This window comes from Oncorhynchus mykiss, chromosome 10 (assembly GCF_057628025.1).
Source record: "Oncorhynchus mykiss isolate SJ-2025 chromosome 10, ASM5762802v1, whole genome shotgun sequence".
NCBI lineage: Eukaryota > Metazoa > Chordata > Actinopteri > Salmoniformes > Salmonidae > Oncorhynchus > Oncorhynchus mykiss.
Window position 1 is genome coordinate 30,263,410 of NC_143031.1, and position 27,477 is coordinate 30,290,886.

Consider the following 27,477-nt stretch of genomic DNA (forward strand, 5'->3'; position numbering starts at 1 on the left):
AGAAAGGGGAAGGTTAGGTAAACGACCAACCGATCATTTGTATTATTCAAGACATGTATTTTTATTTATCTAAACTGTGGACACATTATTACTTATATTTTCGTTTTGGATAAATCAAAAATCACGATCAACAAGCATGTTTTGTGTCAGGCGGAAGACAATTGATCTTTAGTTCGTCTATGGGGATGGTTTTAACGTTACACAACATTATCCTCTTTGGTATATCAAATAAAAATATATATTTAAAATCGCGTAGTTTAGACAACGTTGACTTAATGTTTAATCACTGTTTTAATCCATCTTTAACACACAGAGTAAGCACTGAGAAAATATGCAAATGTACACCATGAAAGTACTGTATTTTTTTTCTATGTAACAATTTCTACAATCCTGCCAGGACATCGACAGACAAATGTGGTGCAGCGTTCTTGTCTGCTACGACCCGTCTACTGTCCGTCAACAGCGGGTTTACAAAGCATCAGCCCTTTAAACCCAACAAGAACACATTTACTTCTTACACGGTACTTTTTCCCCGAATGTGAGGTGAGTGTCTATCTCTTCATATGTGCACAGAAGTTACATGTTTTCAGAATAGAGCAGAACTTTGGGTTGCGTTTAGCTAGCATGTTAGCCACTTTAGCGTAATATATCGAGGCTGCAAATTTCCCTTTGCAAGATGGCGGCTTGCTTGAGAATTCAAAGTGAGTAATTGTAGCAAACAACACTGTCGTTTCGCAGCATCCGATGTTTTCATGTACTTTATAAGTTCAAGTATGTTGTATTTCCACATTTATGGGAGATTAATGCTAATTCGTTGATTTTTAAACTAAAAATAAACCTACATCTACTTTAATTCAGCAACAAGCAATTGATATTGTAAGCTAGTTAGCTTACCCAGTTAGCATACAAGCCAACAAGGCAAACACCAGAGGAAGGTGTAGACTGCAACGAGCATTACATTTGTCAAGTTGCTATTGATGTTTGCAGCTGTATACGTTTAGACAATAATAACTATTAATTGATTTCACCTTATGTAAAAAGGTTCGCTCCATACAGCAGTATCTGCAAACTATGTAGCTAAGTAATCATGTTATGTAGGCCAAGTAGCTAAGTAGCTATTATTGTAAACGTCTGTATAACCAACATCATCAACAAACCGAAAAGTAACCATCTGCATCTTTCATGGAGACACCATCCATGGTTAGTCAATAAATTGCGCTAATATGATCTTAGTGTGGTTTGTTGCAATATGTGATTGTTATTTATTCAGCATCAACAGTAGGTTTTGTCGTTGCAGCTATAATTCAACATCTGGTCCTGCCTGTCAACAAACTGGTATTAAAAGATAAGAGTCATATTAGATATTATGTTCTGTGTTGATGAGAAACTCACTACTGAGGAGAATGTAAACAAGTTCACTGTCAGCTGGCCTAAAGATGCAGACTCCAATCATCCCGTTTATTTACAAAGTGCACACTTCACCTGTTTCGTCTCCTCTAATATGTCCTCATTGATTTTACTTTGTTACATTATATTAATGAGGAAGAGACTCATTCAATACTTTAACTGGTGTTTGTGATGTTGCATTGCCTTATATTTTATAACTGTTACATTCCTGACGGAAGACAATTATTGTGCTGTCCTTGTAGGCATGCAGAACAAGCATGAGAAACACACTGGGGCCTTGTTTGTGCTTGTGGTCGGCGCAATTTGTTTTCTGTAGCCTCTATCCAAACTGTATCAGATATAGTTTACAATCAGTAAAATTAGAGGACCAGATTTTTTTTTTAGGCTAGGTGTTGTGTATAGTTTCATTCCAGGTATGAATGTGGATAGAGTTTCAGCAGCATTTTATGCCATCTTATTGTTTTAAGCATTTTGAAGTAAAAACTCAAAGGCAACTGCAGAGATTTGGAGAGCAACTGTGGAGATTTTCTTCCACTCAACATGCTTGTGTTTTTTTTTTTTGCAGCATGGCGTTGTAGATGCATAGCCGTTCATGATTTGTCTGACAGACAAAAATGTGCCTTGTTTGGTATTCCTGGCATTCTTGTCATCGCCATATCTGTCTGGATGGCACCCCTGCAGCAGACGTATTTTTTTAATACAAATCCTTGATTTTAATATGACGAAGTGTTCATCAGATCGACATTCAGGCTTTCCTTCTCAAACATTGCTCTGTACAGGATTTCACTTGCGTTAGTGTAACTCTGAAAATATGGGAAGATCGGGACCTTCAACGTAAGCAGTTCTGGCAGAGCCCTGCACTGTAGTGATTAGAGGTCGACCGATTAATCGGAATGGCCGATTAATTAGGGCCGATTTCAAGTTTTCATAACAATCGGAAATCAGTATTTTTGGACACCGATTTGGCCGATTTGGATTTTATTTAAAAAAATGTTTTTTTTAACACCTTTTATTTAATCTTTATTTAACTAGGCAGGTCAGTTAAGAACACATTCTTATTTTCGATGACGGCCTAGGAACGGTGGGTTAACTGCCTTGTTCAGGGGACAAAAATACTTCTCAGCAGTTTTTACCCCCAATCCATAAGACTCCTGAACAGGTAATCAAATGGCTACCCAGACTATTTGCATTGTGTACCCCCCCCCCAACCCTCTTTTTACACTGCTGCTACTCTCTGTTTATCATATATGCATAGTCACTTTAACTATACATTCATATACATACTACCTCAATTGGGCCGACCAACCAGTGCTCCCGCACATTGGCTAACTGGGCTATCTGCATTGTGTCCTGCCACCCACCACCTGCCAACCCCTCTTTTACGCTACTGCTACTCTCTGTTCATCATATATGCATAGTCACTTTAACCATATCTACATGTACATACTACCTCAATCAGCCTGACTAACCGGTGTCTGTATGTAGCCTCGCTACTGTATATAGCCTGTCTTTTTACTGTTTTTATTTCTTTACTTACCTAACACCTTTTTTTGCACTGTTGGTTAGAGCCTGTAAGTAAGCATTTCACTGTAAGGTGTACCTGTTGTATTCGGCGCACGTGACCAATAAGCTATGATTTGATCACTGTCAATGACATACAATTATTTTGAAGGGAAACCGCAAATTCCACTATTTTTCCTAATCCTTATTGTGGCTAGCTACACAACACAACCCGGTCAGGTCGAGCCTCACTAGCCAGATTAAGCTATCTGGCTGCTTATAACGTTAGCTTTGGGCACCAGGGTTAAGTAGCTGGTTAGCTAGTTTTTTTTCATGAACGGGAGTTCAATTTCAATAGGCGAACTACTGGCAAGTGGCTACCTAGCTATTACTTACTCACAAGGATTCCTAAATCATTGCTAAGAATAGGGAAAATGACTGCAGTTTCTACTGGTCATTGTTTTCAGACTGGTTGTATTGGTGCTAGCTAGGTACCAAGCTAAAGCTAGCTAGCTACCCCAGAAGTTGCGGTCGAACAAATAATGCTTTATTACCAACGTGGTATTGTAAACGCGTCGTTCGTGGCGGTGTTTGCTTGTTTGCAGACTTTTTGTACAGCTTTGACAGTGCTACTGATAGTAGTGGTGGCGCTTGGCTTGCACGTGCAAATTCAGAACACACAACATTCTATAATAGAACTGTGTCTCTGAAAAATAGCTCACTTGGTTGTGTGTACCGGTGCTCGACCAGTTGGTGAAAGCCAACATCACAAACGACAGAGAACGGTTGATTGTCAAGGGCAATGAATTCCTTTATCTTGGTGTTAATGGATTTCGCCTTTGAGTTGTCTTGCTGATATGTTCTTCCTCTTTCAAATGACTGCTCGATCCACACAGCAGACATTGTGGGCTAGGTTAGGAATGCTTTTTTTCAGGTGTAGCGCAAAATTTTATGTGGCATCATGTACCTACGTTATATAGGTATGCACGTCAGTTTTGATGTCGGTTTTTCACATTGGTGTTAAACTAGACATCGGGCCAATACCGATGTTGCCATTTTTAGCTAATATCAACCAATTCCGATATGTTCACTGATATATCGTGCATCCCTACTGCACAGGCATGAATTTTAAGCCCGAGCCCTACCCATGTATCGGGGTGCCGTCTTTCGGATGGGATGTTAAACGGGTGTCCTGACTCTCTGAGGTCATTAAAGATCCCATGGCACTTATCGTAAGAGTAGGGGTGTTAACCCCGGTGTCCTGGCTAAATTCCCAATCTGGCCCTCAAATCATCACGGTCACCTAAGAATCCCCAGTTTACAATTGGCTCATTCATCCCCCTCCTCTCCCCTGTAACTATTCCCCAGGTCATTGTTGTAAATGAGAATGTGTTCTCAGTCAACTTACCTGGTAAAATAACGGATAAAAAAATAAAAATGCCCGCAACGTTTAGGCCCTACCCAGGCCCGATTGCGTCTGCCGAATTTAAGGCCCTGTCCAAAATCAGAGAGGTTACGCTGGTGGGGTTTGCGCTGCATCGGCAAGATCGAACAGCTGCTTCTGGTAAGACAAGGGGTGGCGGTCTGTCTATATTTGTAAACAACAGCTGGTGCACAATCTGATCAGACAACGATGAGACAGCCTATAGGGAGGAGGTCAGAGACCTGGCCGTGTGATGCCAGGACAACAACCTCAACTTGATCAAGACAAAGGAGATTGTGGACTACAGGAAAAGGAGGACCAAGCATGCCCTCATTCTCATCGACGGGGCTTGAGAGCTTCAAGTTCCTTGGCATCCACGTTACCAACAAACTAACATGGTCCAAGCACACCAAGACAAGCCTGTTCCCGCCCAGGAGACGGAAAAGATTTGTCATGGGTCCTCAGATCCTCAAAAGGTTCTACAGCTGCTCCCTCGAGAACATGTTGCATCTCTGCCTGGTATGGCAACTGCTCGGCCTCCGGTTGCAAGGCACTACAGAGGGTAGTGCGTACGGCCCAGTACATCACTGTGGCCAAGTTTCCTGCCATCCAGGATCTCTATACCAGGCGGTGTCAGAGGAAGGCAAACGATACCGGAACGCCAAGTCTAGTTCCAAGAGGCTTCTAAACAGCTTCTACCCCCAAGTTGTAAGATTCATGAACAGCTTATCAAATGGCTACCGAGACTATTTGCATTGTCCCTCCCCATCTATTACATTGCTGCTACTCTGTTTATTATTTATGCATAGTCACTTTAACTCAACCTACATGTATATATTACCTCGACTAACCTGTGCCCCCGCACATTGACGCTGTACCGGTACCCCCTGTATAAAGCCTCACTACTGTTTTTTTTTTTTTTAAATAAAGGGAACACTTAAACAACACAATGTAACTCCAAGTCAATCACACTTCTGTGAAATCAAACTGTCCACTTAGGAAGCAACACTGATTGACAATAAATTTCACATGCTGTTGTGCAAATAGAATAGACAACAGGTGGAAATTATAGGCAATTAGCAAGACACTCCCAATAAAGGAGTGGTTCTGCAGGTGGGGACCACAGACCACTTCTCAGTTCCTATGCTTCCTGGCTGATGTTTTGGTCACTTTTGAATGCTGGCGGTGCTTTCATTCTAGTGGTAGCATGAGACGGAGTCTACAACCCACACAAGTGGCTCATGTAGTGCAGCTCATCCAGGATGGAACATCAATGCTACCTCCGCCTTTGTGCAAGGAGGAGCACTGCCAGAGCCCTGCAAAATGACCTCCAGCAGGCCACAAATGTGCATGTGTCTGCTGAAAACGGTCAGAAACAGACTCTATGAGGGCCCGACATCCACAGGTGGGGGTTGTGCTTACAGCCCAACACCGTGCAGGACGTTTGGCATTTGCCAGAGAACACCAAGATTGGCAAATTCGCCACTGGCGCACTGTGCTCTTCACAGATGAAAGCAGGTTCACACTGAGCACGTGACAGAGTCTGGAGACGCCGTGGAGAACGATCTGCTGCCTGCAACATCCTCCAGCATGACCGGTTTGGCGGTGGGTCAGTCATGGTGTGGGGTGGCATTTCTTTGGGGGGCCGCACAGCCCTCCATGTGCTCGCCAGAGGTAGCCTGACTGCCATTAGGTACTGAGATTAGATCCTCAGACCCCTTGTGAGACCATATGCTGGTGCGGTTGGCCCTGGATTCCTCCTAATGCAAGACAATGCTAGACCTCATGTGGCTGGAGTGTGTCAGCAGTTCCTGCAATAGGAAGGCATTGATGCTATGGACTGGCCCGCCCGTTCCCCAGACCTGAATCCAATTGAGCACATCTGGGACATCATGTCTCGCTCCATCCACCAACGCCACGTTGCACCACAGACTGTCCAGGAGTTGGCGGATGCTTTAGTCCAGATCTGGGAGGAGATCCCTCAGGAGACCATCTGCCACCTCATCAGGAGCATGCCCAGGCATTGTAGGGAGGTCATACAGGCACGTGGAGGCCACACACACTACTGAGCTTCATTTTGACTTGTTTTAAGGACATTACATCAAAGTTGGATCAGCCTGTAGTGTGGTTTTCCACTTTAATTTTGAGTGTTACTCCAAATCCAGACCTCCATGGGTTGCTAAATTTGATTTCCATTGATCATTTTTGTGTGATTTTGTTGTCAGTGCATTCAACTATGTAAAGAAAAAAGTATTTAATAAGAATATTTAATTCATTCAGATCTATAATGTTATTTTAGTGTTCCCTTTATTTTTTTGAGCAGTGTATATTTTAAACTACCTGAGGAATGATTATAAAAAAACGTTTGACATGTTTCTGTGGACATTTGGAATTTCTATTTGGAATTGACATCTGCGTTGTCATGACCGCTCTTTCCTGTGGATTTCTGAACATAACGCGACAAACAAACGGAGGTATTTTGGGTATAAAAATAATCTTTATGGAACAAAAGGAACATTTTGTTGTGTAACTGGGAGTCTCGTGAGTGAAAACATCCGAAGATCATCAAAGGTAAATGGTTAATTTGATTGCTTTTCTGATTTTCGTGACCAAGCTTCCTGATGCTAAGTGTACATAATGCTATGCTAGGCTATCGATAAACTTACACAAACGCTTGGATTGCTTTCGCTGTAAAGCATAATTTTAAAATCTGAGACGACAGGTGGATTAACAAAAGGCTAAGCTGTGTTTTGCAATATTACACTTGTGATTTCATGAATATGAATATTTGTTTAGTAATATTATTTGACTGTTGCGCTATGCTATTCAGCGGTTGCTGCCGAAAATGATCCTGCGACAGGGATGGGTAGCGTCAAGAAGTTTTTTAAGGGCTTGTAGTTAAGCATTTCACTGTAAGATCTACACCTGTTGTATTCGGCGCATGTAACAACATTATTTTTTACATTTCATTAGCACCTCTAAATCGCTCACTCGCTGCCTGCAAACTCTGCATGCGCTCTGCTCATAGCGGATCTGAGTAACCATAGCAACGTCTCTGCTTGGGCTGCTCTGCTCAATGAAGAGACATGAGAGCAGTTAGCTACTTTTCATCACTCAACTCAGTCAACTCAAGGAACATTTTCTGTGAAGTAAGAAAATATATTTGAGGTTGAAGCACTTCTGACCCTATGTTATGATCTTAGTCAGATATGACTTTACTGCGCAGCAGAGCACAAGGATGGTTCAGCTTCAATTTTAGTGATCAATTAAATTTTTTTGCAAATGTATTAAAAATAAACGGATACCTTATTTACATAAGTATCCAGACCCTTTGCATTGAGACTTGAAATTGAGCTCAGGTGCGTCCTGTATAGGGCTGTCTTCACTAAAAATGATCTTGGTCGACTGAAAGTCGTCTGTTCTTTCGACCAATCAAAATTTGTCTATATATGGAAAAATACACATAGGGTGTAATAAAATCTACTATATGCATTGAGCTTGTCTCATGCTTTAAGCTTTATGGTTTGATGTAATTTGACAAATGCCTCGAGGGCACCAGATAACATGAAGAGAAAAAAACTTAACCTAACCCAACTCTTCTCCTCCTGGTGGCGTTCGCAAATTATGCCATTACTCTCCTGAAGTTGCCGGTAATAGGTTATACGAAGAGCCGGCAACCTTTCTCATGTGGAATGCCAATTTTAACTTCTAATTTCTACCGATCTGTGTGTCAGCTATGGTTTTCATATGCAAATCTTTGTGAAACAGTTTAATTTATAGTAACGTCTTCATATCTCAATCATTGTCAAGTCGTTAACAAAAATTCTATACAAATCTAAAATGATAACCTAAAAAGTAACTATTATTGCCATTGCCTATATAATGCCAACAAATTAAAACATTGCAGGCAGAAAATATCCAGATTTTTTAAAATTATTGTTAAATAAATTATATATATAATTTATTTATTTTAAGGGGGGGGATTCTATAAATCACATTGCCTGTCTGCAACAAACTTGAAACGTATTAACTTTGGTCCGACCCGATGCTTGCACTAGCAAACTTGCAGACAGAGACAGCTGTAGGGTATTTGCGCAAGGGATTAGAAGCAGTGCTTAACTTAGGTAGGAGTTCACCGGAGATGAGTACCGGCTCCTCAAATGTTGTACTGTTTGAGCTGCTGTTACTCTTATAGAATATTAGCTCAAAAGTATTGTGGAGCTCCTGCACCTACAGTTGAAGTCATAAGTTTACATACACTTAGGTTGGAGTCATTAAATCTCGTTTTTCAACCACTCCACACATTTCTTAACAAACTATAGTTTTGGCAAGTCGGTTAGGACATCTACTTTGTGCATGACACAATACATTTTTCCAACAATTGTTTACAGACAGATTATTTCACTTATAATTGACTGTATCACAATTCCAGTGGGTCAGAAGTTTACATACACTAAGTTAACTGTGCCTTTAAACAACATGGAAAATTCCAGAAAATTGTCATTGGTTTAGAAGCTTCTGATAGGCTAATTGGCATCATTTGAGTCAATTGTAGGTGTACCTGTGAATGTATTTCAAGGCCAACCTTCAAACTCAGTGCTTCTTTGCTTGACATCATGGGAAAATCAAAAGAAATCAGCCAAGACCTTAGAAAACAATTGTAGACCACATGTCTGGTTCATCCTTGGGAGCAATTTCCAAATGCCTGAAGGTACCACGTTAATTTGTACAAACATCAGTACGCAAGTATAAACACCATGGGACCACGCAGCCTCAAACCGCTCAGGAGAGATGCGTTCTGACTCCTAGAAATGAATGTACTTTGGTGCGAAAAGTGCAAATCAGTCCCAGAACAACAACAAAGGACCTTGTGAAGATGCTGGAGGAACCGGGTACAAAGTATCTATATCCACAGTAAAATTAGACCTATATTCACATAACCTGAATGGTCGCTCAGCAAGGAAGAAGCCACTGCTCCAAAACCGCAATAAAAACGTCAGACTCCTATTTGCATCTGCACATGGGGACAAAGATTGTACTTTTTTGAGAAATGTCCTCTGATCTGATAGAACTAAAAATAAGTAGAACTGTTTGGCCATAATGACCATTATGTTTGGAGGAAAAACGGTGAGGCTTGCAAGCCGAAGAACACCGTCCCATGTTGTGGGGGTGCTTTGCTGCAGGATGGGCTTGTGCGCTTCAGAAATTAGATGGCATCATGAGGCAGGAAAAATATGTGGCTATATTGAAGCAACATCTCAAGACATCAGTCAGAAAGTTAAAGCTTGGTCACAAATGGGTCTTCCAAATGGACAATGACTCCAAGCATACTTCCAAAGTTGTGGCAAAATGGCTTGAGGACAACAAAGTCAAGGTATTGGAGTGGCCATCACAAAGCTCTGACCTCAATCCCATAGAAAATTTGTGGGCAGAACTGAAAAAGCGTGTGCAAGCAAGGAGGCCTACAAACCTGCCTCAGTTACACCAGCTCTGTCAGGAGGAATGGGCCATTCGGGGATCACCCAACTTATTGTGGGTAGCCTTCCACAAGCTTTCCAAAACATTTTACCCAAATTTAAACAATTTAATGGCAATGCTACCAAATACTAATTGAGTGTATGTAAACTTCTGACCCACTGGGAATGTGATGAAAGAAATATAAGTTGAAATAATTGTAGAGAGAATGATTTCTCTCACATTCTTAAAATAAAGTGGTGATCCCAAGACAGAATTTTTACTAGGATTAAATGTCAGGAATTGTGAAAATTGAGTTTAAATGTATTTGGTTAAGGTGTATGTGAACTTCCGACTTCAACTGTAAATATAAACAGTACCAGCACCCACAATAAGTCCCGGAACCCATTTTTGTCCACGTCAAGCACTGATGAGAAGTATTCATCTCTTCCTATTTTATGAAGTTGCCTCTGGATCAGAGCATCACATTTTTCCCTTTCACGCTGAGTGGTTATTGAAGGAATTGACTGTAGAGCTCTGAGACAGGATTGTGTCGTCACAGATCTGGGGAAGGGTACCAAAAAATGTCTGCAGCATTTAAGGTCCCCAAGAACACAGTGGCATCCATTATTCTTAAATCGAAGTTTGGAACCACCAAGACTGTTACTAGAGTTGGCCACCCGGCCATGCTGAGCAATCAGGGGAGAAGGGTTTTGGTCAGGGAGGCGACCAAGAACCTGATGATTACTCTGGCAGAGCTCCCGAGTTCCTCTAAAGATGGGAGAACCTTCCAGAAGGACAACCATCTCACTTGGAGTTAGCCAAATCTCACCTGAAGACTATCAAATCATGAGAAACAAGATTCTCTGGTCAGATGAAACCAAGATTGAACATTTTGGCCTGAATGCCAAGCATCACGCCTGGAGAAAACCTGGCACCATCCCTACAGTGAAGTATAGTGGTGGCATTGTACGGATCAACAGCATTGCATAGAGGTATCTCATTGAATTTTTTTAACCAATAGTTACGTCATTCACGAGGCATTCATTGTGCTGAGGCAATAGGTCATCTTTGGGTGATAGACGCATTAAGTTAATGAATGAAGTGTTTGGTCGAAATCAGCTTTGAAATCTGTGTTTTTAGCATTATGACTTGCATTATGGTATCACAAACAAGGTACTAGGGTAGTGAATTGATGTTGGCTTTAGCTGTCAGCTAGCAAGGAAAGTTAGCCTGCTAAGGTGGAAGCTACCAGTATCATCTTCCATTATAAAGTGTTCTGCCTGTATGGACATTGTTTTATGAACAGTAATTAATAGGTTCAACATTTCTACATGCAGTGTCATATTATTCAAGTGTGTTAACTACTGTACAGCATGTGTGGGGAGCTAACAGGCACCAGCCCAGACTTTCTGTGTAGGCTAGCAATGAGTAAGTAGGCAGGCACGATGTGCACTATAATAAGGGGTCGGCTGCACTGATAGACACATTTGACAGAAGTAATATTCTAGTACCAAACCGTTTTTCATGTACTAGTATTGAAAATGTATCGACATTACATCGGTATACCATGCAACACCAGTGTCCCTCTATCTGTCCTACGTCAGGTGTTTTGGGTCTCCAGCCATGCTCCAGCTGAGCCCCTGATCAGTGCAGCAACAGCCTGCCCAGCTTAACCCGGAGCCAAGATGTCCAGTAGCTCGGGCTATCCCCCTACCCAGGGCAGCTTCAGCAGTGAGCAGAGTCGCTACCCATCACACTCTGTCCAGTACACCTTCAGCACCACACGCCACCAACAGGTAAGAAACTGAGCTCAGAGAAATGTCATTACTCTCTCAAACCTCTTAATGGTGGCACTGCACTGTATCTTTTACAACTTTTTTTATTAGTTTTTTTACACACCTACTAGCAAGAATTCCTCTCCATGCAAATTATTCACTATTGCATGTTAATGCTGAATCCATAATATAATGGAAAATAGATTTCAAGATGACATGCCTCGGGATGTGCTCTAGAATCATGCAGACTTCTCTTGTGTTTAAGTGAAAGCATGAGAGTATCCACTGGCTTGAACAGTCTAAAGGTACAACAATTGAGTTATTCTCAAGTCAGTTTTTTTTTATTACTTTGGCTGCTTTAGTATTATTACAGTGCACTTGTGGTTATAATGATCAACCGATTTATCGCCTAATGCTGAAATGATCACTATAATCAGAGAAGAAGAGAGAGGCCAACTCTTCAGCAGGCGGTGTATTTTTGCTCACCAAGCAAGGAGTTTTTGTACGGAGGTCAGTGAGAGTGTGACGAATTTGGTCAACAGAAAAATGAAAGGGTTATTTGTTACACAAGGTTATTTTATCGAATATATGTTTTGTAATGCTTAAGTTGTTACGAGTGTACTGAAATACACTATTTATACAAAACTATGTGGACAACCTTTCTAATTAGTTGATTCTGCTATTTCAGCCACTCCCGTTGTTGACAGGTGTTTAAAATTGAGTCCACAGCCATGCAATCTCCATAGACGAACATTGGCAGTATAAGGGCCTTACTGAAGTGCTCAGTGACTTTCAATGTGGCACCGTCATAGAATGCCACCTTTCCCACAAGACAGTTTGTCAAATTTCTGCTCTGCTAGAGCTGCCCCGGTCAAGTAAGTGCTGTTATTGTGAAGTGGAAACGGCTCAGCCGGGAAGTGGTAGGCCACACAAGCTCAACGGAACGGGACCGCTGAGTGCTGAAGCGCGTAGAAATCGTCTGTCCTCGGTTGCTGGCCTGCACAGAGCCCTGACCTAAACCCCATTGTGATTCTCTACACTATATTTGCTTGTTTTGTCACTACCTTAAATTAGGGGAACTGTTTAGAATTTTAGCAACTGGGAAATTGCGGAGCAAATTCTGCGTAGTGCACTTTTAACTTTGTTGTTCACATTAGGGATGTTAACAGTTGCATGGATAGGCAAAGAGCTACAAAAAGCTGCAGCCTATAAAGAGGTGTGTCTGTGTTTCTGAACACTTCACTGTTTTTATCTCTCTTAGAATATGCCAGAACCCACTGTTCTAGCTAAGTTTAGCATGGTTCTAGCCAGACCAGAGCTATGTAGTGTGGAGTGTTTTTCTCTCCACCACTTCCCCCTGGTCAGATGAGACTCCAGAACGCGCTGGATTTCCATGACTATAAATCAATTTGGTTATCTCTGCTCAGTGTTGTGCATTCCTCAGGGCTTGATGAACTGATTCACACAGAGGCCAACTGTTCACCTATAGTATTGCTGCTTTCACTCTGGTTTCACATTTACTGCAACATAATCATCAATGTCTGATATTTTTACATGGAAATGAACTTTCTGCATGTGTGTAAGACCACTTGTTGGGTAATTGGAGAATACATTAAAATGCCTATCTTTTTTTTTTTTTGTGCAGACACTAACTATTATGCGATTAATTAGTTAGCATTTGGTCTGACAAAGTTGAGAGATTCAGTAGGCTTTCCTTGCAGTTATTGCAACATGATCGCAAAGGTTGTTTCATGTTTGTTAGGTTGATTTGATTAGTGGTCAATGGTACATTTCTGTTTTTACAAACTGTCTATGTGGAAAAAATAATGGTTGTTTTAGGAAATGTTTGGTCTAGGTAGGGCTGAACTTTCTGTTAAGTGCATTGACATGCTCAGGTTTGTTTGTAGGTCACAGTGTGCTGATAGCAAAGGGCATGAAATGCTAATTACTCCCTGATAGAAGCCATTAAAGGCCCAGTGCAGTCAAATGTGATTTCCTGTGTATTATACTATGAGGTTGGAATAATGTGAAAATTATGATAGTGCCCTTTTAGTGTAAGAGCTGTTTGAAAAGACCCCCTTAAATGTCAGCCTGTTGTGGTGGGATACAGTTTGCCTGCATGGTGTCATCATAGATGAGTTAACAGATCAATAAAGTTCCAAACCTCGCTGCCAACAGTTTTCCCCTCCCCACTAATATCACTCTCACAGTCCTAGCTAAATTATTGCTTGAGAAATTCTTTGCTGAGAACGATCACAGCAAGGTACTTAATTGTTACCTAGAAATTATTTGATATTTAGATAAAAACGGGTGCATTTAACCTTTTCACCCCCCCCCCCCCAAAAAAACCCAGGTTTAAATCAATTCACTGCCCTCACTTGAAAGCAATGAAACCGATTTAGATTTCTAGTTTGTCGAGGTAAAAAGGTGCTCGAGGATGTGGGCAATGATGTAGTGTCTTGTTGCTTCTCTGCGGTGGCTGTTCAAAGACTTTTGTGTAAACCGTTAATAATCATCAAGTAGAGAGGTTTCCCTTTTGATAGTGTATCATAGGCATAAATGTCTCTGCCTCCCTTGCAATCCAACATGAGGGATTCTGCAATGCTGGGCTTTTTTTTTTTTTTTTTTGCAATCTGAATGCATTAGGGCCCTACATGTAATGTTATTATCTTAAACATGTTTTGTTTTGAATTGTTATTGATTGGTTTGGGCAATAGCGCTGTTTTGGTGAAATGTGTTGTTGCTCTGACATGCCATGTGTTATCAACAGGCTGTGTCTCGTGGCTGTGCAGACCTGCCCTATTCACTGTGCAACTGGCTCTAGTCTAAACCAGCATGTTATTATTGTTTGCTTAATGTGTGTGTGTGTGTGTGTGTGTGTGTAGGAGTTCACCGTCCCGGACTACCGAGGTCACCTGCAGGACCAGCAAGGTCGACGAAGGCCTTCCTTGCTTTCGGAATTCCACCCTGGAACTGAGAGGTACTTAACGATACCAACGGCCACCTCAGCTTCAAAAGCCTGTTATTATAGTCTGTTGGGGGGATGATGATTTTTCAGTTATCCTAAAAGTAGCACAAAAGAAAAGGTCTACTCATATGGCCAGTTTCCCTGACCCATATTAAGCCTAGTCTTGGACTAAGAAGTACTTTCAATCGAGAGTCTCCACATGCCTTTTAGGTTAGTACTGGCCGTTATCTGGTGTCTGGGAAACCATCCTATAGAGTAGCACTGTTCAATTCCAGTTCTGTTTTTTATTTGCACTCACCTGGTGTCCCACGTTTTTGAAGGTAAGGATGAAAACCAGAAGTGTTTCGGCCCTATAGGACCGACATTGAACATCCCTGCTATAGAATGTACTAGTGCATAAAACCCTGTTCTGAGTTCCGGATCCTGACTCAAACCAGGGTCAATACGGAATGCGGCTTCTAGGGCTCACCCCATTTTGTCAATTGGTCGATAGGCTGTTGGTCGCCCGAGATTAATTTAGTCGAGCAGTAGCAAAAATTCTATTTTATGGTGTTTAAGACACCGGTCTGACTTTCGCCTGTCCATTGTGGGGATGGTGCGGTCCATCACCGAGACATGCTACTGCAATTGTATATGGCTATATTACCTAAGAACAATGGTACCACACTAATAAAAATATTATTTTATAACAAATGCCCTTTTTCCTGTGTTGGATAGCGGTCGCTGTCCGCGGTTCTGAAACATCAATGCGCTGTTGAATTGGCGCCTTTTCCTAGACCGTGTTGCTATATGCATAATAGAACAATGCGGCGGATGCAGCAGCAGCGTTAGGAGATGAAAAAACAGCATTTGCCTTAATTGTCTACGGAAAGTGAGGAGGGGCACTCCTGAGTGGGGCAGCGTTTTAGGGGTTAGGGGAGGGTTTAGTGAGCCGGGATGTCCTTGTCCCATCGCGCCCTAGCAACTCCTTGTGGAGGGCCAGGCGCATGCACGCTGAATTCATCATTTGGACTGTGTTTTCTCCTACACATTGGTGCGGCTGGCTTCCAGGTCGTGTTTCGGGGGATGCGTGGCTCTCGACCTCCGCCTCTCCCGAGTCCCATTGCCGCAACTGCCGTACGGACAAGACTGTAACTACCAGTTTGGATATCACAAGAAAAAGGGGTAAAATGTACCGAAAGAAAAGTGAGAAGATGGGGAAACCCCAAATTAATTAGGTCTATAATCAATAGTCTAACTGTTAAATGTGCCTGGCTTTATAAATTATCCATATACAGTGCCGTTGGAAAAGTATTCAGACCATGACTTTTTCCACATTTTGTTAGGTTATAGCCTTATTCTAAAATGTATGAAATTTGTTTTTTCCCCCCTCATCAATCTAAACACAATACCCCATAATGACAAAGCAAAAACAGATTTTTAGTAATGTTTGATAATTTCTTAAAAATAAAAAACATCACATTTACATAAGTATTCAGATCCTTTAATCAGTACTTTGTTGAAGCTCCTTTGGAAGCAATTACAGCCTCGAGTCTTCTTGGGTATGACGCAACAAGCTTGGCATGCCTGTATTTGGGGAGTTTCTCCTATTCTTCTCTGCAGATCCTCTCAAGCTCTGTCAGGTTGGATGGGGAGCATTGCTGCTCAGCTATTTTCAGGTCTCCAGAGATGTTTGATCGGGTTCAAGTCCAGCTCTGGCTGAGCCACTCAATGACATTCAGAGACTTGTCTTGAAGCCACTCCTGATTTGTCTTGGCTGTGTACTTAGGGTCGTTGTCCTGTTGGAAGGTGAACCTTCACCTCAGTCTGAGGTCCTGAGCAGGTTTTCATCAAGGATCTCTCTGTACTTTGCTCCGTTCATCTTTGCCTCGATCTAGTCTCCCAGTACCTGTCGCTGAAAAACACCCCCACAGCATGTTGCTGCCACCTTTCTTCACCGTAGGAATGGTGCCAGGTTTCTTCCAGACGTGACGCTTGGCATTCAGGCCAAAGAGTTCAATCTTGGTTTCATCAGACCAGAAAATCTTGTTTCTCATGGTCTGAGAGTCTTTAGGTGCCATTTTGGCAAACCGTAAGCGTGCTGTCATGCCTTTTACTGAGGAGTGGCTTCTGTCTGGCCACTACCATAAAGGCGTGATTTTGTGCTGCGGAGATGGTTGTCCTTCTGGAAGGTTCTCCCATCTTTACAGATAAACTCTGGAGCTCTGTCAGTGACCCTTGGATTCTTGGTCACCTCCATGACCAGGGCCTTCTCATCCTGATTGCTCAGTTTGGCCTGGCATTCAGCTCAAGGAAGAGTCTTGGTGGGTCCAATATTCCATTTCAGATCGATGGAGGCCACTATGTTCTTGGCGGCCTTCAATGCTGCAGTACCATTCCCCAGGTCTGTGCCTTGACACAACCCTGTCTCGGCGCTCTACAGACAATTCCTTAGACCTCTTGGCTTGGTTTTTGCTCTGACATGCACTGTCAACTGTGGGACCTTATCAAGACAGGTGTGTTCCTTTCCTAATCATGTCCAATCGATTGAATTTACCACAGATGGACTCCAAGTTGTAGAAACATCTCAAGGAGGATCAATGGGAACAGGATGCACTTGCATCCAGCCTGACGGGTTTCATCTCTGCCTGGTATGGCAACTGCTCGACCTCTGACCGCAAGGCGCTACAGAGGGTAGTGCACACAGCCTACGACATCACTGGGGCCAAGCTTCCTGCCATCCAGGACCTCTATTCCAGGTGGTGTCAGAGGAAGGCCCTAAAAGTTGTCATAGAATCCAGCCACCCTAGTCATAGATTGTTCTCTCTGCTACCTCACAGCAAGCTGTACTGGAGCGCCAAGTTGAGGTTCAAGAGGCTTCTAAACAGCTTCTACCCCCAAGCCGTAAGACTCCTGAACACATAATAAAATGGCTACCCAGACTATTTGCATTGCCCCTCCCCCCTCTTCTATGCTGCTGCTACACTCTGTTGTGATCTATTATCATTTTAATAACTCTACCTACATGTACATATTACCTCGACACCGGTGCCCCCGCACATTGACACTCTGTACCAGTATCCCCCTGTATATAGCCTCACTATTGTTATTTACTGCTGCGCTTTAATTATTTGTTACTTTTATCTGTTACCTTTTTTTTAAGGTATTTTCATAACTACATTGTTGATTAAGGGCTTGTAAGTAAGCATTTCACTAAGGAATACCTGTTGTATTCGGCGCATGTGACAAATAAAATTTGATTTAAGCTCAATTTCGAGTCTCCTAGCAAAGGGTATGAATACTTATGTAAATAAGGTATTTTTAATACATTTGCAAAAATGTTTAACCTGTTATTTCTTTATCATTATGGGGTATTGTGTGTAGGTCGATTGCTAAGGATTTATACTTTTTTTTAAAATACATTTTGTAACGTATCAATAAGTCAAGGGGGCTGAAGGCACTGTACAGTGGGGCAAAAAAGTATTTAGTCAGCCACCAATTGTGCAAGTTCTCCCACTTAAAAAGATGAGAGGCCTGTAATTTTCATCATAGGTACACTTCAACTATGACAGACAAAATGAGGGGGAAAAAATCCAGAAAATCACATTGTAGGATTTTTTTAATGAATTTATTTGCAAATTATGGTGGAAAATAAGTATTTGCTCACCAACAAACAAGCAAGATTTCTGGCTCTCACAGACCTGTAACTTCTTCTTTAAGAGGCCCCTCTGTCCTCCACTCGTTACCTGTATTAATGGCACCTGTTTGAACTTGTTATCAGTATAAAAGACACCTGTCCACAACCTCAAACAGTCACACACCAAACTCCACTATGGCCAAGACCAAAGAGCTATCAAAGGACACCAGGAACAAAATTGTAGACCTGCACCAGGCTGGGAAGACTGAATCTGCAATAGGTAAGCAGCTTGGTTTGAAGAAATCAACTGTGGGAGCAATTATTAGGAAATGGAAGACATACAAGACCACTGATAATCTCCCTCGATCTGGGGCTCCACGCAAGATCTCACCCTGTGGGGTCCAAAATGATCACAAGAACGGTGAGCAAAAATCCCAGAACCACACGGGGGGACCTAGTGAATGACCTGCAGAGAGCTGGGACCAAAGTAACAAAGCCTACCATCAGTAACACACTACGCCGCCAGGGACTTAAATCCTGCAGTGCCAGACGTGTCCCCCTGCTTAAGCCAGTACATGTCCAGGCCCGTCTGAAGTTTGCTAGAGAGCATTTGGATGATCCAGAAGAAGACTGGGAGAATGTCGTCACTATGTAGTCACTATAGATGTTATTCCTGTATCATGAGGAATGTGTGTGATCTGATGTTTACCTTCCTCCTCCAGGCCTCCAGAGAGACGTCATGGCTACGAGCAGCAGTTCCACAGTGTCACCTCCCAGCAGCAGGCTGACGGCCACGAGGCTCTGGAGGCCAAGCGGCCCCGCATGGAGACTGTCTCGGAGGCCCACTTCGCCCGTGGTGCCCTGCCCGGGGGAATCATTTTACCCCTGCAGTCCCACCAGGTTCAGGACAGCCTCAGAGCCAACGTAGGGGAGGTCAATAAGGTGCACGTCGCCGATCTACCTAGTTCTAATAAAGACATAGAAAACGATGGCTAAAGCAATGTATTAAACCCTCAATGACTTTAAATATGTTTGAGGATATTGATTTCAGCAAGGTGAGGTGCAGCATGGCTCATTTTGATCACATAATGATAATTTATTTGGGATACAAGTTGAGTTGTAGATTCTGTACAGTCTGTCAGTGACTCTGACTACATTGTAGTCAATCTCAAACATGCACAATGTATTGAATCCTTGTTCACTGCAGTGGACTCACGTTCTCTGTCTGTGTTCCAGGAGACCCAGTTCAGTGGCATGAAAGCCGAGTCCCAGGCTCCAGGAGGGCTGCACCACGTGGGGGAGGTGCCTGACAGCTCGCCCTCCAGATTGTCCAAGGAGGAGCTGATCCAGAGCATGGACCGTGTGGACAGAGAGATCGCTAAAGTGGAGCAGCAGATCTTCAAGCTGAAGAAGAAGCAGGTTGTTTAGGCCACTGTTACGTGACACACTTTAATAGCCTGCCCCAGACCTGTTGAAATTATTCTGTGATTTGTGTCGATAAAAAAAGATTTCCTGTCTTGGAGCTCTAGCCAATGGCATAAATATTGGAGTTGATTTAAACAGTGCCCATAAACCAAATGCATCAAAATTACATCTGATGGAATTGTTGATTGAACTAAAACAAATGTATTTTTGTCATGCATACATGCCCACTAATACAAATATTTCACAAGATATTATAACTGAGTGAAAAGCCTCGTCTCAGTAACAAGGAGGTGGAAATGAACCTGTCTCTGTTGGAAGTGAGCCAGACATGGTTAAAGGGCCTTAATTAAGCCCCACAGGTTAGCTAGGTAGTCTCAGGGAGGGCCACTTATCTCCAGGCAGAGCTACAGGTTGCCCCCCCCCCCCCCCCCCGCCTGTGGGATTATTTGCTATGTCAATCGCTCTTCCTGACCTGGTGAAGTGAGCATTAACTTGCTTCATAAAAATGTTTGTAGTTGGATAGAAAAAAACACATATTTTTGGAATCCCTACTCATTAGAAAGGAAGGTAAACTGAGCTTGGCTTTGGGAGAAAGTAAATGTTTATGTTTTCCTGAAGCTTTTCCCAAGATTTTCTGGGATTTATTTATTCAAGGTATTCCAGGAACCCCTAATCTCAGGCGGCTTTCTATAACCAGGTTGTTTACTTAACCTTAAGCATGTAAACGCACACAGACACACCAGTTCAACTATTGGACACACACTACAAGTTCAACTATCAGTCAATAGTCTTAGATGGTGCATAGATCAGCCATTATCAGTTACATTACAGAGCTCTTAAAATAAATGCCCTAAAACAAGTGGGTGGGGAATAATCCGGCATGAGCCTCACATATCAGAGACTGGAATCAGATTAACATTGAGCCTTGTCTTCCTGTCCAGCCACCACCATTAGCTGAATCGAGGTGGATTTAGAAAACGTGAATATGCAGCATGAAACCCATGCCTAATTTTATAATTGTATGATTTATGGAGGAGAGGAAGTTTACCATATAATATTTTCCTGTGTGTGTTTGTCTGCGCACATTCATTTATTGACAGAGGTAATGTGTTGATGTCTCTTAGCAACAACTGGAGGAGGAAGCGGCGAAGCCAGTGGAGCCAGAAAAGCCAGTGACCCCTCCCCCCATACCACAGGAACACAACAAGCACCGCAGCATTGTCCAGATCATCTATGACGAGAACAGGGTGGGTTTAATGGGGAATCGTCCGCTACTGTACACATGCTGCACTCCACCTTTACTATAGCTGTGACTACACAGACAACTCCATGTGTCTGGTGGTTTTACCACGCTGTACTGTTATCTACTTCATACTTGATAAAAGTTATGAATCTGGAGGGGCAATGCATAACAATACTTAAATCTTACAATGCTTGTGTATAAGTTTCTAGGGCTAGAAAGGCTTGAATGTCATCCAGGATTCCGTTAAGTCTTTTTGTTCATGTGTCATGGATATTTTTTCAAGACAGTCCCTTTGGAGTTGTGTGAATTATATGTGTGTGTTTTGCTCGTGTGTATTTCTGTCAGAGAGCGAGACATATTGAGAGAGAAAGGGTGCGTATTAAACAGGATAGAGTGTCCCAGCTCTCCCCAAAAATTACGCTGCTGGAGGTGTGTTCACCGCCTGCGTACGCGACATGGCCGTGAATTGCGCAGCGCTATAGTAGCTCTCCCCCGCCTGGCTCATGCAGCAATGCTGCTCAGTGAGCAAATGGGGAAGTGGGAATGAGTACAGAGTGTTATGCTAATTATCGCCATCTACACAGAAAATGTGAATTGCATGCAATTACCACGTACCATGTGCTCAGGTAGAAGCTATTAGCCATTAGCCCAAATTAATAAAAATACGTTTCAGAGTTGATACTTTTGCATCCAGGTATAATGATGTGGGTGAGTCAAATTATTTGAATGACTTTATTTCATATTATTTAATACATGCTACTAACAGTGTGCTCCATTTTGAAATAGAAATGAAAATAAATAAACTTTATTACATAATATAAATGTTTAATCATTTTGAGACTACAGTAAATGGGATTACTGCTATGTTATACATCTGCAGTCATGGTTGCCTTGTTTGTCTACATCCTAGTGGCTACTGTAGTCTTTTTACTGTAGAAAAAAATCTCTAAAGTGGTCCCAGGTGAGGCAGGTAGCATGCGAGGGAGTGCCAACTGCTCCTGCGCAATCCCCCGACTGCGTGTATCTTGTGTTTTTTAGCAGAAGGAGAAGGGAGGGAGGGACTGTGTGTGGAGGTTACTGTTGGTCGTGTCTGCACTGCATCCTTTTCAGGCAGCCATTAACCCTTTTACCAGGAAAGCTTCTCCTCAGCCAAGACTGTGAGAGCAGAGCTACGGGCCACGTAGAACATTCCCTTTGTGGTCTTGGTTATCTGCCACAGCAGTATCTGGGCAGAGTTTTTATGAAAATATTGTTGTTTTTTAAAAATGTGTTTTTAGGTTGTTTTTTTTTTACAGTTGACAGTCTTGTGTGATACGTGATTTGTAACTATTGCCAAGGTCTATTAATTATGCTCTACCGGAACACTATTTTCTCTGTCTTTGTCTTGTGTGTCTGCTTTTCAAACAACTGTAGCTTCTCAATTCTTTATGCGTCATTTGGACAAAAGCTTAGAAACCACAAAAAATCACAAGCAAACAATATGCAAAAAGAATTCAGAGATGGACACATTCCTATTACTTATGTAAATTAGTTTGGAAATACAGTACATGGAGATCACATGCTTTGGAGAATTTATTTGGTCACTCGCTCAGCTGATTGAGCTTCTTATTGAAACTCGTTTTATAACCTGGCCCGACAATCTCTCTTGGCTTTCCTCTTTTTGGCAGGGAGATTCGCCGCACAGTGCTGCCTGGGAAAAAATACATATTTTTAGAGTTCAGACGCTTGGGAGTTCTAAAATATTGGAGCGTTTCTTTTATATAATTGTACCTAGTTGGTGGGGGGGGAAAGGGAAGATATTTTAGCAAATTAATGTGTCCAAATAGTTATTGTCCTATGCTGGCAAGAGTCTATGCAGCTGTAATTAAACACACGGAACCGCAGAGCCTGCAGGCCACATTGTGTGTTCAATCACAAAGGACTACTACTTTGAGTGAAGGGACTCTATTATTTTGAGACCTACTAACTATCATCATATTGTGTATTTTATTACATTTCAGAAAAAAGCTGAAGAGGCCCATAAGATATTCGAAGGTCTTGGTCCTAAGGTTGAACTGGTAGGTGGTTGAGGGGTTTTTCAATGGTTGAATGATTGTTTCCTAGATAAGGTTCTTTGAAAAACTGCATATGGTAGCAATGATTTGAGTTATTATAATACTAGTAGCTAATGATGGTCATTACTTACACTGATTTCTTTTTCTTAGCCCCTCTATAATCAGCCATCGGATACAAAAGTTTACCATGACAACATAAAGACGTGAGTATGCACTTTGTTTCTTGCATGTACGGTGTGTATGTATATACAGTGGGGCAAAAAAGTATTTAGTCAGCCACCAATTGTGCAAGTTCTCCCACTTAAAAAGATGAGAGGCCTGTAATTGTCATCATAGGTACACTTCAACTATGACAGACAATTTTTTTTTTAAATCCAGAAAATCACATTGTAGGATTTTTAAATTAATTTATTTGCAAATTATGGTGGAAAATAAGTATTTGGTCAATAACAAAAGTTTATCTCAATACTTTGTTATATACCCTTTGTTGGCAATGACAGAGGTCAAACGTTTTCTGTTAAGTCTTCACAAGGTTTTCACACACTGTTGCTGGTATTTTGGCCCATTCCTCCATGCAGATCTCCTCTAGAGCGGTGATGTTTTGGGGCTGTTGCTGGGCAACACGGACTTTCAACTCCCTCCAAAGATTTTCTATGGGGTTGAGATCTGGAGACTGGCTAGGCCACTCCAGGACCTTGAAATGCTTCTTACGAAGCCACTCCTTCGTTGCCCGGGCGGTGTGTTTGGGATCATTGTCATGCTGAAAGACCCAGCCACGTTTCATCTTCAATGCCCTTGCTGATGGAAGGAGGTTTTCACTCAAAATCTCACGATACATGGCCTCTTTTCATTCTTTCCTTTACACGGATCAGTCATCCTGGTCCCTTTGCAGAAAAACAGCCCCAAATCATGATGTTTCCACCCCCATGCTTCATAGTAGGTATGGTGTTCTTTGGATGCAACTCAGCATTAATTGTCCTTCAAACACGACAAGTTGAGTTTTTACCAAAAAGTTATATTTTGGTTTCATTTGACCATATGACATTCTCCCAGTCTTCTTCTGGATCATCCAAATGCTCTCTAGCAAACTTCAGACGGGCCTGGACATGTACTGGCTTAACACGTCTCGTCACGTCACGTCTGGCACTGCAGGATTTGAGTCCCTGGCGGCGTAGTGTGTTACTGATGGTAGGCTTTGTTATTTTGGTCCCAGCTCTCTGTGATAATTTTGACCCCACGGGGTGAGCTCTTGCGTGGAGCCCCAGATCGAGGGAGATTATCAGTGGTCTTGTATGTCTTCCATTTCCTAATAATTGCTCCCACAGTTGATTTCTTCAAACCACGCTGCTTACCTATTGCAGATTCAGTCTTCCCAGCCTGGTGCAGGTCTACAATTTTGTTCCTGGTGTCCTTTGACAGCGCTTTGGTCTTGGCCATAGTGGAGTTTGGAGTGTGACTGTTTGAGGTTGTGGACAGGTGTCTTTTATACTGATAACTAGTTCAAACAGGTGCCATTAATACAGGTAATGAGTGGAGGACAGATGAGCCTCTTAAAGAATAAGTTACAGGTCTGTGAGAGCCAGAAATCTTGCTTGTTTGTAGGTGACCAAATACTTATTTTCCACCATAATTTGCCAATAAATTCATAAAAAATCCTACAATGTGATTTTCTGGATTTTTTTGTTTGTTTTGTCTGTCATAGTTGAAGTGTACCTATGATGAAAATTACAGGCCTCATCTTTTTAAGTGGGAGAACTTGCACAATTGGTGGCTGACTAAATACCTTTTTGCCCCACTGTGTGTGTGGGAAAAAAAATATATATATATATATATATATATATATATATATATATATATATATATATATATATATATATATATATATATATATAGAATATTTTAAACTCTATTTTGATAATTAATGGTTGAGTTTTGTCTGCACTGTCAGCCGGGTCATGAATTCTCTGTTTGCTCCATTGACACAAGTGAGAAAGATTGAAAAAGAGGATCCGTCGGTGTAAAGTGAAGGAAACATATAGCTAGGTTAATGTAGGGGTGTAGATGGTAGGGTTGAAGGCCAGGATGTCTGGGTCTAACCATGAGAAACTGGCCTATGGTTGAGGCCTTTTAATCAAGGACTTTACTTGTGTGCGCTTAAGGTGGCCCAACCACTGTTCTTACCCCTCAGTGATGGTGTCCTAAGGAGAGATGGTATGTAGGGTTGCGCATTTTGGGAATATTCAGTGGTGGGAATTAGCAGGAATATATGGGAATTAACGGAAATATATGCAAATTAATATTCATACCACTTAAATATAGATGTTTTTTGCTTTGGATATATTTACCATATCATATGGAGACGAACATAAACCTTTTACCTTATCATAAGTAGACATAATTGCAAATGATTACATCCTTCCAATAGAAAAAAACATTTAGTTACATATTGAACTTTAATTGAGTTGACTCTTCACATGGAATGATTTCACTGAACAACAAAAGGGAATATTGAATGATCCCCAATGATCCTTCCACCCCAACCAACCTCACTACTCACTGGACCCTTTTGATAACTCGACTAAGCATGCCTCTCCTTAATGTCAATATGCCTTGTCCATTGCTGTTCTGATTAGTGTTTATTGGCTTATTTCACTGTAGAACCTCTAGTCCTGCTCACCATACCTTATCCAACCTATTAGTTCCACCACCCACACATGCGATGACATCTCTTGGTTTCAATGATGTTTCTAGAGACAATATCTCTCTCATCATCACTCAATACCTATGCTTACCTCCACTGTATTCACATCCTACCATACCTTTGTCTGTACATTATACCTTGAAGCTATTTCATCGCCCCCATTGCTTTTAGCCGTACCCTTATCCTACTCCTCCTCTTTTCCTCTGGTGATGTAGAGGTGAATCCAGGCCCTGCAGTGCCTAGCTCCACTCCTATTCCCCAGGCGCTCTCTTTTGATGACTTCTGTAACCGTAATAGCCTTGGTTTCATGCATGTTAACTGCTTGTGACTCTCAAACCGGGAGCGTAATCATCGCCTGGAACTAATTAGCATAACGCAACGGACATAAATCTTCCTAGAAAATCTTCCTATTCATGAAAATCACAAGTGAAATATATTGGAACACAGCCTTTTGTTAATCATCCTTTCATCTCAGATTTTCAAAATATGCTTTACAGCCAAAGCTAGATAAGCATTTGTGTAAGTTTATCATAGACTAGCATAGCATTATGCCTTGCTAGCAGCAGGCAACCTTGTCACGAAAATCTGAAAAGCAATCAAATTAAATCGTTTACCTTTGAACTTCGGATGTTTTCACTCACGAGACTCCCAGGTAGATAGCCAAAGTAAATTTTTTCCCAAAATATTATTTTTGTAGGCGAAATAGCTCCGTTTGTTCTTCACGTTTGGCTGAGAAATCACCCGGAAATTGCGATCACGACAACGCCGAAAAATATTTCATATTAGCAACATAATATCGACAGAAACATGACAAACGTTGTTTATTATCAATCCTCTAATATCTATTCGATAATATATCCGTTGGGACAATTCGTTTTTCAGTAGGACCGATTGGAGTAATGGCTACCTCTGTATTTTACGCGAGAATCTCTCTCGGAGCCACCATGTGACCACTTACGCAATGTAGCTGCCTACGGCTATTCTTCAACATAAATGCATAAAACTACGTCACAATGCTGTAGACACCTTGGGGAATACGTAGAAAGCGTAAGCTCGTTGATGACACATTCACAGCTCAATAGGGACTCATTGGAACGCAGCGCTTTCAACACCTGGGGCACTTCCGGATTGGATTCTTCTCAGGCTTTCGCCTGCAACATCAGTTCTGTTATACTCACAGACAATATCTTTACAGTTTTGGAAACGTTAGTGTTTTCTATCCAAAGCTGTCAATTATATGCATATTCTAGCATCTTGTCCTGACAAAATATCCTGTTTAAAACGGGAACGTTTTTTTCCCAAAAATGAAAATACTGCCCCCTAGTACCAACAATATTTGAAGCCTCCTCCCTAGGTTTGTTTCATCCACTGCTTTAGCACACTCTGCCAACCCGGATGTTCTAGCTGTGTCTGAATCCTGGCTTAGGAAGACCACCAAAAAATTCTGAAATGTTCATCCCTAACTACAACATTTTCAGACAAAGATAGAACTGCCAAAGTGGGCGGTGTTGCAATCTACTGCAAAGATAGCCTGCAGAGTTCTGTCCTACTATCCAGGTCTGTACCCAAACAATTTTAATTTCTACTTTTAAAAATCCACCTCTCTAAAAACAAGTCTCTCACCGTTGCCGCCTGCTATAGACCACCCTCTGCCCCCAGCTGTGCTCTGGACACCATATGTGAACTGATTGCCCCCGATCTATCTTCAGAGTTCGTGCTGCTAGGCGACCTAAAATGGAACATGCTTAACACCCCCGCCATCCTACAATCTAAGCTTGATGCCCTCAATCTCACACAAATGATCAATGAACCTACCAGGTACCTCCCCAAAGCCGTAATCACGGGCACCCTCATAGATATCATCCTAACCAACTTGCCCTCTAAATACACCTCTGCTGTCTTCAACCA

The 27,477-nt window shown here is 42.0% G+C and overlaps 1 protein-coding gene across 7 annotated transcripts in view; it reads left to right on the top strand.

Annotated features, from left to right (window-relative positions):
• Positions 1 to 244: 244 nt before the first annotated feature.
• Positions 245 to 27,477, top strand: part of LOC110533631 (nuclear receptor corepressor 1) — a 121,053-nt gene continuing 93,820 nt past the window's right edge. For all 7 annotated transcript variants that reach the window (XM_090186320.1, XM_090186321.1, XM_090186324.1 and 4 more), the window contains exons 1-8: positions 245 to 543; positions 11,392 to 11,583; positions 14,448 to 14,542; positions 18,869 to 19,088; positions 19,383 to 19,565; positions 20,696 to 20,818; positions 22,815 to 22,871; positions 23,019 to 23,071. In XM_090186320.1, the coding sequence (XP_090042446.1) occupies positions 11,473 to 11,583; positions 14,448 to 14,542; positions 18,869 to 19,088; positions 19,383 to 19,565; positions 20,696 to 20,818; positions 22,815 to 22,871; positions 23,019 to 23,071 (842 nt within the window). In that variant the 5' untranslated portion in view covers positions 245 to 543; positions 11,392 to 11,472. The remainder of the gene's footprint in view (positions 544 to 11,391; positions 11,584 to 14,447; positions 14,543 to 18,868; positions 19,089 to 19,382; positions 19,566 to 20,695; positions 20,819 to 22,814; positions 22,872 to 23,018; positions 23,072 to 27,477) is intronic.